Here is a 12838-nt window from a genome sequence, read left to right on the forward strand (position 1 = left end):
GCGGGCCACCGGAGTGGACTTGGAGTGATCGTGGCGAGCGGTCTCCGCCGGAGCGGGCCACCGGAGTGGACTTGGAGCGACCGTGGCGAGCGGTCTCCGCCGGAGCGGGCCACCGGAGTGGACTTGGAGCGTTGCTGACGATCCCATGAATTACGCCACCGGACCTTGCAGCAAGGTGTAGAAAACCAGACCTTATACTAGAAAGGAGCCCGGGACCTCTAGGGACAGCAGTCTCGGATACTAGGGAACTCGTAACAGGGAAGTGAAGTACGTAGGCTTAGGGTACATTACCAGGCTAAGCTACGCGGAGCTTCTCTACCCCAGGATACGGGCACCACTTCTCCGGAGCAGGTCCTTAGAGGTCCGAACTGCCTTCCAGCTAGAAGGGGTGTCCCCACCTAACCACAAGCCAACAACTCAATTTGGATCGTTAGCAACAAAAGAAAAGACTCCGTACGGAAGAAAGAAAACATGCAAGCTGAACGGACAAGTGCTATCAGGTTAATGTAAAGATAGGACTGAGAAAGTAAATCTCCTTCATTGCTTGATTCGTGGTGTACATCAGAGGTCGGGATTACGAGGACGGACCTCTACCGCTCTGGACCACTTGCTGGTGTCACCTGTTTGTGCGATGAAGCCAGAGGTCGGGTTTACAAGGGCAGACCTTTACCGCTCTGGACCACACGTAGGCACCAAATCATTACAAAGGAGAAACACACTCAATCCTACTCAATCCTATCTAGTGATAACCTACATCCGCTGCCCCGTAAGGCATGCACGTTGCTAGCCGTAGTGGAGCTGGCACCTTGGGGGCTCTTCTGAGTCGTTGGGGGCGAAGGCGACCTGGACGTGCTTGTTCAGCATCATCCAGCATCACCTCGGGAGCTTGCAGGGTTCTTCTCAGCACAAGAACTGTCCCACGCTCAGATAGCGTGGGAACAAATTCTTTGGCTTTGAATGGGAGTGCCCCTGCCGTTGCCAGCTGCCGATGGAAGCCAGCCCAATGGCCGCTCATAGTGAGCTGAAGCCAGCTCGACGCCCTGGCGCAGCGGAAGGACGGGTGCTCGTTTGGACAAGCACGGAGCGTGGAGAAGGGCGGTCGTTCGCCGGCTCCGCCTTGGTGCTGGCACAGGGCCCCCGCGCCTTGCGGTGGAGGCTGACGCCTATCTGCAGCAGCTCCAAGGGGGGCTTGAGCCAGGCGAGGGAGAAGGTGACGGACGTCCTTCCGGCTCCAGGCTCCATCTTGAGAAGAAACCTTGAGCCGCCGCCGCAGGAGACCCCCGGTGGTTGCTTGAGAGAAAACCTTGAGCCGACGCTAGGGTGTCGCAGGGTGACGCGCTGCAGGCGTCGCCCCTGCGCGCCTCCGTGCCGGCTCTGAGGTGTCGTAGTGGCGACGCACAGCAGGCGCCGCTGCCGTGCGCCACCGCACCGAGGACGCTGCCGCCTCGGTGTCAGGGCATGCGGCGTAGGTGACGCCGTGCCATTCTTCATCTTCTCGTTGTCGTTGCAGAGGACGAGCTCAACCTCAAAAGCCAGGAGGAGAGCGAAGATCTGGCCAACGCTTGCGCGCTCCCCACGGACGGCGCCAGATGTCGTGGCTCTAAGAGGAGGGCCACAGCCGGGTGGCGTAGTGCACCCGCCTAATCCCTGATGGTGGATACTCGGGAAAGTGCAAGCTATTCGACAGATCTACCCCTCCCCAAGAACACATGAACACTCGAGGATTTTAGAGTGGTTCGCGCCGCCGGAGCGTAATACCATACGTCCACTTGAGAGTAGTCTTGCTCTTGTGTCGGTGGATGAGTCTATCCTCTGCCTTCCAGTCCTCTTCTGGACCTGAGTGCTTCTATAACGGGCGTCTCCCTTTTATAGAGCAAGGAAGGCGCGTACACAGGTGTTGGACCCCGACAGGTGGGTTCAACAAGGATGTATACTATACTAAACAGACCCTAACGGAGCTACAATGATGAAGAATCTTTTGCCGGATACTCTTCATCGTCTTGTAGACTCTCTGATCGAGGGGTTCTTCTCCTGTCCCATCGGCGAGGTGCCCGTTGAGGTAGTGTAGGTTGCGGCGTAGACTGTTGGGTCTACCGTGTAGGCGTTATGATACTCCGTCGCCGAGTTGTCGTGTCTAACTGGCGCGGCAGACTAACGCGCGTGGCGTGAATGGTGCCAGCGGCTATACTGTGCACTTTGGTAACGCGCGACCAACAGTACAGCCTGGCTAAAGTCTCCTCGGGCTCTGCCGTGGCAGAGCGCACTTAACGTCTCATGGATTGAATACGGTAGGTGGGCAAGTCTTCCCGAGGAAGCTTGGCAGCCGTGCGCGCGTACCTGTGCCTGCTGACACGTGGCGGCTCCGGACCCCCCCAGGCGGGGTGTCTGTTCCCTCCCTACTGAGGGGTCCGTATAGTAAATGGGGGTCCGGGACCCCGTGGGAGGTCTGGGGCCCCCGGCTGTTTTTGGCTATGTGCTCCCTTCTCTGGGACACGTGGCGTCACCGGACCCGTCCCAGAGCTGGTAGCGGGTCTGGGGCCGTTGGTCCGGTGAGATGGAGTCGGACCCCTGGGGTTCGGCTGTTCAGCTCCTTTGGGCGTAGTTACGGATAACTACACGAATCTTGACAGAGCAAGAGGGGATCCCCTAGTCCAGAGGTACCGACACCATGCATGTGTCCAAATATTCGATGTGACGTTTTTTTAAAAAAAAATTGGGATCTAAACACAGCTGAAAATGAAAGGGCTCTCACGAGATCCAATGTGTGGTTTGAGGTCTAAACTTCAAAACCGGTGGAACTTGACTTCCATTCGATTTTGATGCTAAGGTTTAGTTTGTCGGATTCATAAAACTTGGAACGAACAAAGTACATATAAGCCAGCCTATGATTTTTTTAATCTAATATTAACCTGATATGTTCCCTTATTTCTTCTATCTTGGAAGATTAGCATTACTCATTTCCTAGCACAATCAAAGCTTCAGATTTTGTAAAAACGCAAACCAAATAATCTGAGTGCTAATCTTGATATAGTTGAAAATTATATATATATAAAATCTATTGTGCGATGACTAGTAGTATCTCCAATCCCCATACTAAATAACAATATATACAAATAGCGCTTATTGATATTGCATGTATATCTCTTACGATCATCTTAACATGATGCTTTGCTTTCATGATTCTTCAGATAATTCAACCAACATCATTTCCGTACTTCTCCTACAGCACTATGCACGAAATTTAATCACATGCCTTAAAACACTGCAAAATTTTTCAAGCACAAAGTTTCTTTTTAAATATTTTCAAGGGTAAAGTAAAGAACGGTTGAAAAAATTCAGGCCTAAAACCATCAGGGCCGGGTTAAGGCCGAAACCAGGCCTGGCTCATCTTGGCGGCCCGGCCCGGCCCTTGTGCTATACACCTAAGACCTCGAAGCAATGACTCCACACACACACCAATCCGTCGTCCTCTTCTTCGCCAGCGCCGCCGAACCCGCCACCAGCCTCCTCCCACCACCGAAGCACGCTGCCTCCCCGGAGGAGCTCTCCCCTCGCAGCCATCGCCACCGCGGTCACCCTCGTCCCTCCGCTCCTCCGCTGCTATCGGATTGGCGGTGGAGTGGAGATCGACCCGGTCTTGGAATTTCCTTTGTTGGTAAGGAACCCTAATTTGGTCAGATGGGATTTTCATCCTCGACAACGCGCGCGAGATCGATCGACCTCAGCTGACGCGAAGGGATTGGGAAGCCGAGGTGCGGGTGCAGTTGATTTTCTAGGAAGATTGGGGTTTCAGCTCAAACCCCCATGCTTGACGCTGAGGACGACCCCGGCGGGAGATGACGAGGATCTTCGTGCAGCGCGGGGCCGCCGGCTCCTCGTCCAGCTCCGGCCGCTCGGGCTCGCAGCCAGCGCAGCAGCAGCCGGCAGCTCCTGCCCGGGAGGAGGAGCTGCCGCTGCAGCCTCAGCCGCAGCAGCCGCCAGAGCTTTTGGCCTCAGATGATATAGCCGAGTATCTAAATGAGGGCAACGAGAACAGCAGCAGCAATAAGCCTTTGAGGCTGGATGACCCTGTTTCGGAGAGCTCGAGCTCGGCGGAGGAGAGGGCTGCGAGGGAGAAGCCTCCTAAGGATGACTCTAATGTAATCAACTCCACTTTCTTGGTGGAGGAATTGATAGGGCTCCATATCCCTGATGAGATCGAGCATGGGAATTCTGTGCCATCAGGCACTGGTTCGTCACAGATGGCGGGTGCAGCATCACACCCACCACCGCCGCCAGCTCCACCTCCAAAACCATCATCTGGGAATAATGGGTTGCGGAGAATGGGGTCTGCAAGTTCAAACAGTGTGCGGATTGGATCTTCAAGAAGGCCAGTAGCTTGGCCACCTGTGGCAGCCCGGACATCTGCTTCAGGTTCTCGGCCTTCTTCGCCTAGGTCACTGGTTGATGGTGAAGGGTACAACAGTGCAGATGAACAGGGTCCCTGTTACGCCTCGAGTTATGATGATTCGGTATGGTTTCCAGATGTCTTCTTCTGCTTTATATACGGGTTTTATTTTCTCGTATAAGATTTATAGCAGTCTTATGTGTTACATCATCATCTATTGTGAAATGTGAAGATAGTCCTAGAGATGTTAAGTAGCCTTGTAGTTGAACAATATTCTCTTTGGTACCTTCGCTGTTTCCTATAAGTGTATGAATACTTGATGAATTTGTATACCATGTGTTTTCCTCCACGGTGTCAATAACACATTCTTGGTAGAGTTATTTATTCTGATAATATAAGGAGACACTAATCTTTTTGGTCAAGAAAAAACTTGTGATTTCTTGCTTACAAAGTAACAGTTTTTTCATGTACATGAGCAGGTAATTTTTATATGATTGTATTTTTGCTACTTCTCATCTAATTTATTGCACCCAGGAAAGGGACCGCATGTTTGAGCATGACCTAAGGCGGGTGAAAGGGTTGGAAATCAGAAAGATGGCGGAAGATGGTAACTGTCTATTCAGAGCAGTTGCTGATCAAGTTTATGGAGATGCAGAAGCTTATGATATGGCTAGGCAGATGTGTGTTGATTATATGGTAGGTTGCATCGTTGCATCTGATTATGAATAGAAATTTGTCTAGTTTATATCTTTGTAAGGGCAATCTTGTGTTGGCACTGAGCATCATCATTTTAATTGATGAACACAATATTTAAGTTCTGACTTGTCTTGCTATATTCAACAAGCGCTCTTTCTATATCACGCTTATATATGAACACCAAGTCCTTAGATTTGTTAGTTTTAACATAGTTTTTGACACAAATTGTATGAGCTAAATAGTCCACTAACAATTTGAGACAACCCAATTTGCAATTAGACGGTTATGGAAATGGTTGCCACCTGTTCCATGTTTCCAGCGCCTAGCAAATAATGTCTTCTGCAGTGCCGTTACTGATGGTTATAACTGTTTCCAGCAAACGTTTCAGCTACATTCAATTGCTTTTTGGCATATCATGGATAGCATTAATTACTGTATCTTGTGTAAAAAAATGCAAAACACTGTCACATTCTATGCGGATGTTCTCTCTTGGTAGACAGAAAGTCCCAAGTTAAGGTATGGCCTATTTATCCATGGACTGGAATTTCCTTCCAGCGGGAAATGATCTAACCGGAATCTTTTCTGAGTTTAGATTCTTGTGCTATTTGCCCACTTGCCTTCTTTGATAAATTTCCATTTTGTGGAAGGATTAAGCCATCTTGTCTTTCTATTAAACAATCAGTCATTGTTGTAAATATGGGTCTTCTAGGATTTATAAAGGACGGACTGTATTTTTTGATTAAAAAAAGTATTTGGGGGTGCATAATATGCAATTGAGTGATGGGGGTAACTGCTGACCACGGTCTAGTTGTAGAACAGGGGAAACATGTGTTGCCATGATTTTCTGTTATCCGTTACTCTGTTAGCCATACAGTTGAAACACTCATTGTCGTTTTGTATTTCTTTTTCAGGAAAGGGAACGGGATCATTTCTCTCAGTTCATTACTGAAAGTTTTACATTATACTGTAAGAGGAAAAGGAGAGATAAGGTAAGCTATTAAATATATGCTTTGCAAATTATTAGTTTCCCACCTTTTTATTGGTCCATTTTCTTTTCCCAATTATTGAATCCAGCGCAGCCAATCTATTGCTATTATGAGGGGCATCTGTTGAGTTAATGTTGTGAGTTTTTAAAACCTACAACACTGCGCTTAGATGTAGATATTGAGCCTCAGAATTTGGAATTGGCATTGGCAGCTCCGAATATTGGCTGTTTGGATGTCCTAGAATCTGGAATTGGAAATGGACCTCAATACCAATTACCAAACGGCATTCACCCCACCCTCACCTCTTCACTTCCAATACCGAGCCAACCCCCTTTGTATTGGTTGGAATCATTCTCTTGTCCATCTCCCCTGCATCTTCTCTCTTTCTCTTTCTCTTTCTCCTCTGCGACGAGCCACGCATCCCCTCCCCTTCTATGGGTCATGACGCCCTTCCCCAGTCAGCATGGGCTGGCCACGCCACCCCTCCCCTTCCTGCGGGCCGTGCCGCCCCTCGACGGGGCCCAGCGAAGAAGAGACGGCCAGCGCGTGTGCCTCCTTGAGGGGGCCAGGGCGAAGGAGCTCTTTCCCATGGGCGGCGCCCCCTCCTCTCTTCCCCATGAATGGCACTTCATCCTCTTTTCCATCCGGCTGGAGATCCTTGCGCCGCCGCGACCCACCTCCGCCTTGCGCGCCGCTGCGACCGTCCTCCGCCGCGCCGGACCCCTACGCCATCGCGACCCTCATCCGCCGCACCCCTCCCTGCACCCCACCTCCGCCACCTCCCTTCTCAAATCCTCGTCAGCCTTGAGCCCCGCCACCGCGAGAGCCACCCGCTTGTGGGCTTGACCTCCGTGTGAGGAGGGGCGAGCATGGTGGCGGCGGCTGCCCGGAGGCTTCTTGCGCATGGAGAGCGGTGGAGAGGAAACAACGAAGATGGGTCAATTCCAATTTTATGATAGGCACATCCAAACGTGAATCGATATTGACGTCCCAGTTGAATTCGTTCTAGCAATTTCATCTAGATCCAAACAATAGCTTTGTCATTACTACCCATTTCCAAATGGGGTAAACTGACTGTCGTGCTTAATTTTTTTTCTTTTGCTTTCTTGTCTGCCCCTGCCAAGCATTTCCACGCAGCAAAAAATGAATTTGTCCCAACTTTGAAACCTTTCTGCTGATATTAGTATTGGATATATTAAGCATCTGCCTTTCTAGCACAAACTAACAGAATAGGAAATTCTAAAAGGAGAAATTTGGCCTTGTTGCCTCTTTCGCTTCTGCCATGCTGATTGGTTGTTTGATTCTTCAAGGTATATGGCAACAATGTTGAGATCCAGGCATTTGCAGAGATGTACAATCGCCCCATTCACATATATTCCTACAGTACAGGTAAACTGTGCTCAGCATTTGATGTTTTTTTATCCGTGTTGATTTTTTTTCTTATAATAGCTAGTGTTGACTTAACATGGTTTGCTGTTACTGCAGAGCCCATTAACATTTTCCAAGGTAGCTATAACACAGACGTTCCTCCTATTAGGTTAAGTTACCATCATGGTAATCATTATAATTCAGTGGTTGATCCCCGCCGACAGACAGTTGGGGCAGGCCTTGGATTTAGCTCCCTCAGAGGGGTACATTTTTGTTTCCTGAACCCCTTTGTCTTGCATTTAGTACATACAGTTATCTGTACACTTTTGGCCATTTTCTGGAGTAATGTTTATGTTATCTTTCAAATTGATTTATTTTGTCTAGCTGGTGGCCTAGTTAAATAATTTTTTGTTCCCTTTTTTGTAGACCAATAATGTTGACAGGGACCAGGTGAAGGCTGCTATAAGAGCTCAGCAAGATCAGCAGATTGAGAATGTAAGCAGTGCAAGTTATTTTCATGTGTTGTTGCCATCCCGATTCCTCATAAATCAAACAGACCTTTCTGAAGCTATCTTAGAATAAGATGGCATATGCTTAATTCTTGTTTTGGCAATGTCAGGCACTTTTGGCCGAAGGGAGATTCTACTCTGATTTGGAGTTGACAGAAAGGGAAATAGAACGGATGGTGATGGAGGCCTCAAGGGCAGAGTATCTGGCTGAGGAGAAAAAGCTTAACATCAGAGAGTCATCAACATCAGGGGCAGAGCCATCATCTTCTGCCGCAAGTAAGCTCACCTGTCTTGGAATTTGAAGAACTGAATAATGTCCTGCTGATCAATTTTTAATGAGACTGGCAATGCTTTCTTACCCTGCAGTTTGCGGGTCGTCTCATTCAGCTGCAGCAGTAGAGAGAGGGAGCGATGAGTGCTTTGTGCTCCCAGACACCGTGCTGACTCGCAGCATGCAGTTGCTCCTGGCCATGGGCTTCAGTTACCTCCAGGTCATGGAGGCCTACAGCATATTCGGCGAGGACGTGGACTCTATGATCTGCTACCTGGTGGAGACCGGAGGCCCTGGAGCCTCCGCAGGTGGTAGCAACCGCCGTAAAGGAAAGGCTGCTGAGTGATGTGCACACCTTCTTGTGAATGTGATGGATCGGAATCGTTGGGCATAAGTCATACCAGATAATGACAGCCGTGTGAGTTGAGATGTGGGTGTACCTGCTACCTTATGGGTGATAAATAAATGGAACTCGCGAGTTGCGACTTACATCAGGTATTCTGGTGTTTGATATGAATCGTTGTTGATGCTTTGTCGCTGGGAAAATTGCTGGGTTACGCAGGTGTCCGGTGTCCTCTGTTATCCTTGTGATGATTGTGGGAACTGGGAAGCCGACTTGACTGCTGTGCTGGACTGCTGGTTCACTCGGGCAATCTGCGATATGTTGTCTTATGCTTTTGAGTGCATGAGTGCGTGACATATACCATTACCAGACCTAAAGCTCGGCCTATTAAAAAAAAGGGACGTTTCGATCAAAATTTGGCCACAGTTTTGGTGCCACTTTTTTTGTAAGACAATTTTGGTGCCACTTTTTTTGTAAGACAATTTTGGGGCCAGTACCTGCACTATTATTGGGTGGGTGCGATGGTGCGCTTACAAAGCCCAATCCAACGTAGCATATGCACATCTAGGCCCACCGCAATAACCCCGCGCATTTTATCCAGGATCTAGCCCAAGGGAGTCCACATCCACTCGACGGGGCCGGATTGTCGGAGCCCACATGAATGCAGCACATGGGCACACCCACGCGCCCACGCCACGTGCTCATACGAGCTGGGTTCGTGCCCTCGCCTCCCGCGTCTCACACACGGGCGAGCGCGGCCCCAGCAGAACAGGAACGGCTCCGCCTCTCGCCGCCTAGCTCGCGGTCTCGCACCATTTCCTTCGCTCCAAGAAAAGGCGCCGCCATGGCCATGGCGGCGCTGCGCGGGGCCTCCCGCTGCCTGGCGCCAAGGGGGAGCGCCGTGGCCGCGCGGCCCATGCTCCTGGCGCACTCGCGCGGAATCACCTACAAGCTCTTCATTGGAGGTTGGTTGCTTACCTTAATTGCCCGTGTCCAGCCTCCTCCCCTCCTCACCAACGCGTCTGCTTCCTCAGTCGAGCGCTCTGTCCCCTCTCGCGCATCTCGCTGCTGGGGAGGGAAGCACATCTGCTGTGTGGCTCCTCGTTCGTCGCCAGGGCCTGCGTGCCTAGTGTTCGACGGAATGTCCGTACAGGCACGGCGCCTTGATGCCGTATTTTGATACAGCCACGTAGCTAAAACAACTTTAGTACTTTATCTGTTTGTCTGTGACGCACAGTTTAACTATATATTACCTCCAAAGCTAATCTAGTATTCGAGTTGCAAGTTGCAACACCAAAATCGTGATAATATGGAAGTAGTGTCGTCGAATTATGAAATCTAGTTGTATAATTTCGTACCACACAATACATAAAATCGGTATCGTGCAGTTTGAATATTGAAATTTGTGTTGGTGCATTGATTGAGTTCCTGCTGCTAGGCAAGAGATTAGTGCGTCTGACTTGTGAAGAGATGTCGGTTATTTTTTTCCCCACCATTAATAGTGCACATGTTTCAACGAAATGAATGTTTTTGGGCATTAGTTAATATGGTGCCACCATCTTTGATCAGATCTTGTTTATCAACTAACAACATAGGCTAATATGGTCCCCTAAATTTAATTTGAGGATCAAGTTCATCCCTCAACTTTCAGATAGGCTAATATAGTCCCTCAACTTTTGTTTTTTGGTCAAACTCATCCTTGTGCTATATTATACTCCATAATAACATAACATTTATGCAAAAGGTCCTCTTTACCCTTGTCTCCTTCCCCATCTAAATTTCTCAACAGTTTATTATTACTAAAAAAACATTTAGCCAATGCAAGTAAATCAGTGCAATGGCATGAGCATCAATGCATTTAGGAGCTGAACATCGCAAGTGTTTAATTGAGAACATAGAATTTTATTTATCCATGCATAGCATTGTATTGCGGGCGCATGGAGAGTGGAAATTAAGGAGGAGAAGAAGAAGCCAAGGGCAAAAAGGACTTTTTGTATTTATTTCAAATAATTAATTGTTATGGAGTATGATATCAGCATAAGTATGGGTATGAGTCTAAAATGAAAGTTGAGAGACTATATTGGCGAATTTGAAAGTTGAGGGACGAATTTGACCCTTACAATAAAGTTGAGGGACCAAAATGACTATTTTGCCTATCTGGAACTACAGGATTATGACATATTCAGTTGTTGTTGTTGCTTACTTTTTTCTCCATTAGTGTCTAAGGGTACATAACACATATTCAAATTATGAAACTTGAGTCATACAATTCAATAACACGTAATGCACAAAATCAAAAGCATGCAGTCTGGTTCTTGAAATGCATGGTAGCACATTGTTGAGTGTTTGCTGCTAGGGAAGAGATTAGGGCATCTGACTTCTGTGTAGGTATCGGTTCTCGCTTAGTTTTTTCACCACTTGTGTCTAGTGCATATGTTTTCAAGGAAATGAATGTTTTTGGGATATTGGTTAATATGGTGCTCCATCTATGATCAGGAGATCTTGTTTAACAACAAACAACTTAGGAATGCTAGCGTATTCGCTTGATCGCTTCTACTATTTTGAAGGTGGGCAGCAGGGCACCCTACCTTGGACTTTGGTTGGGCAAATGTTTCAGTGCGCTATGCCTTCATACTCTAAGAGTACATATTCAACCCTTCTTAAGTTGTAGATGCAGTAGAGTTACCATATACTACTGGTCAACCAGATTATAGTGGATTCCAACTGACAGCTTGGGTATATGTGGTTGTGGCTATTAATAAGTAAAACACAACCTCCAGATTGTAGTGGATTCCAACTGACAGCTTAGGTATATTGTTATGGATCTAGATCGGGATGGCCCTGGACCTCTAGGGCGCGGCTTCGACGCCGTGGTGGCGGTGCCGCGCCTCAAGAGACAGGACTACCCTAGACAGAGGATAACTGATATTCTCCTTGCTTCCTTAAAAGAGATACAATCCTATCCTTATATAGATGGGCTGACTTGATCCTTAAGAAACTTTGACTTAACCCTTAAGAAACCAATCTCTAAATTCAAGGAAATAACAAACCAATCTAATCAATTTTTTTTCTAATATCCGAACCTTATTACTGTTCACGGCGTGAACAGTACTTCCATGACATATGTATGGCTGTGTCTATTAATAAGTAAAACACAACCTCTATACTAAATATTCCAGAAAGGGTTGAAATTTGTTAATCTGTATGCTGATCTACTCTGAATTATGTCAAGTTATGAAGTGCGCATATCCTCATTGATGCCAGTTGCTAGTCATGCTGTACATGCATGTAACACATTGCTGCAGAATGTTATTCAAAAGATGAGATCTATTGAGATCAGCTGAGCTTCATTTAAGCTGAATTTCTGAGTTGGAGTTAAAGCACACACTATACACACTTGAGAATCTCTGGGACCAGTGGGAAATTGTTGTTCTGTGTTCTTTACGAGAATTTTGTCTATTGCTGTTTATACCCTCGTCTGAGTCCTCTGTCCTTGTGCAGGCTTATCACAGTTTGCAACGGAAGACAGCCTAGCAGAAGCGTTCTCTCGTTACGGCCAAGTAATAGAAGGTTTATCCTCATCACTTGCAAGAGCACACTTCTGTTGCTAGTTGATAATCATTCGGCCCACTATTGTTAGCTGTTACACAAGCTGGGGCTTCGTGTTTTGAGTGCAGCTACGATCATCACGGATAAGGTGACCAACAGACAAAAGGGGTTTGGCTTCGTGAAATTTGCTTCCGAGGAAGAAGCCAATAACGCGAGGGAAGAGATGAACGGCAAGGCAAGATGCTGATGGATTTGTCTACCTTCTTTGTAACTTGGAATTGTGAATATTTTTTGTGCCATTTGGAGAGAATCTAATATGTGCAAGCTTGTGTCAGGTACTGAATGGCCGTGTGATCTACGTCGACATTGCAAAGGCCAAACTGGACCGGGATGTAGATGCCCTGCCAATAGCGAGAGGCCCTCCTAAGCCAATTGGCAACGACTGAAAAAGAATGGCCTGGTGTGTAGACTCCATACTTCTCCTCTGCTCCTCTCTGCTGTACTAGTTCACTCCTCATATTCGGAAGCTCTAGATATGGAGTGATGTTTAATAATGTGTCGAGGTTTTGCGAGAATACAAATCAAGTCCACTTAATAAATATAGTACTTGTGAGATGTTTGTCCGGATCAGATGCTGTGTTTTCTTGGTCATGACTCATGAGCCTCTGCTGCTATAACGATAGGCGGCCACACGAAACATCTAGACGATGTTACGGGTTGCAGATGGGT

At 47.7% G+C, this 12838-nt stretch overlaps 2 protein-coding genes across 2 annotated transcripts; both read left to right on the forward strand.

The window, feature by feature from the left end:
• The first annotated feature begins 3438 nt into the window (after window positions 1-3438).
• Window positions 3439-8734, forward strand: LOC120681784 (OVARIAN TUMOR DOMAIN-containing deubiquitinating enzyme 6-like). Its single transcript, XM_039963381.1, has 8 exons — window positions 3439-4511; window positions 4922-5083; window positions 5995-6072; window positions 7380-7458; window positions 7555-7700; window positions 7864-7932; window positions 8057-8222; window positions 8313-8734. The coding sequence occupies exons 1-8, from the start codon at window positions 3837-3839 to the stop codon at window positions 8561-8563; spliced, it is 1626 nt and encodes a 541-aa protein (XP_039819315.1). The 5' UTR covers window positions 3439-3836; the 3' UTR covers window positions 8564-8734.
• Window positions 8735-9272: 538 nt separating this feature from the next.
• On the forward strand, window positions 9273-12739 carry LOC120683590 (small RNA-binding protein 11, chloroplastic-like). The gene is made up of 4 exons (XM_039965678.1): window positions 9273-9525; window positions 12062-12130; window positions 12238-12344; window positions 12445-12739. The coding sequence occupies exons 1-4, from the start codon at window positions 9405-9407 to the stop codon at window positions 12553-12555; spliced, it is 408 nt and encodes a 135-aa protein (XP_039821612.1). The 5' UTR covers window positions 9273-9404; the 3' UTR covers window positions 12556-12739.
• Window positions 12740-12838: the final 99 nt, after the last annotated feature.

Source organism: Panicum virgatum, chromosome 7N (genome assembly GCF_016808335.1).
Source record: "Panicum virgatum strain AP13 chromosome 7N, P.virgatum_v5, whole genome shotgun sequence".
NCBI lineage: Eukaryota > Viridiplantae > Streptophyta > Magnoliopsida > Poales > Poaceae > Panicum > Panicum virgatum.

Coding starts and splice junctions, on each gene's coding strand:
- LOC120683590 (XM_039965678.1), top strand. CDS start 9,405: ATGGCCATGGCGGCGCTGCGCGGGGCCTCCCGCTGCCTGGCGCCAAGG. Junction 12,131..12,237: donor TTACGGCCAAGTAATAGAAG/GTTTATCCTCAT, acceptor TTTTGAGTGCAG/CTACGATCATCACGGATAAG. Junction 12,345..12,444: donor GGGAAGAGATGAACGGCAAG/GCAAGATGCTGA, acceptor AGCTTGTGTCAG/GTACTGAATGGCCGTGTGAT.
- LOC120681784 (XM_039963381.1), top strand. CDS start 3,837: ATGACGAGGATCTTCGTGCAGCGCGGGGCCGCCGGCTCCTCGTCCAGC. Junction 5,084..5,994: donor AGATGTGTGTTGATTATATG/GTAGGTTGCATC, acceptor TTTCTTTTTCAG/GAAAGGGAACGGGATCATTT. Junction 7,701..7,863: donor GATTTAGCTCCCTCAGAGGG/GTACATTTTTGT, acceptor CCTTTTTTGTAG/ACCAATAATGTTGACAGGGA.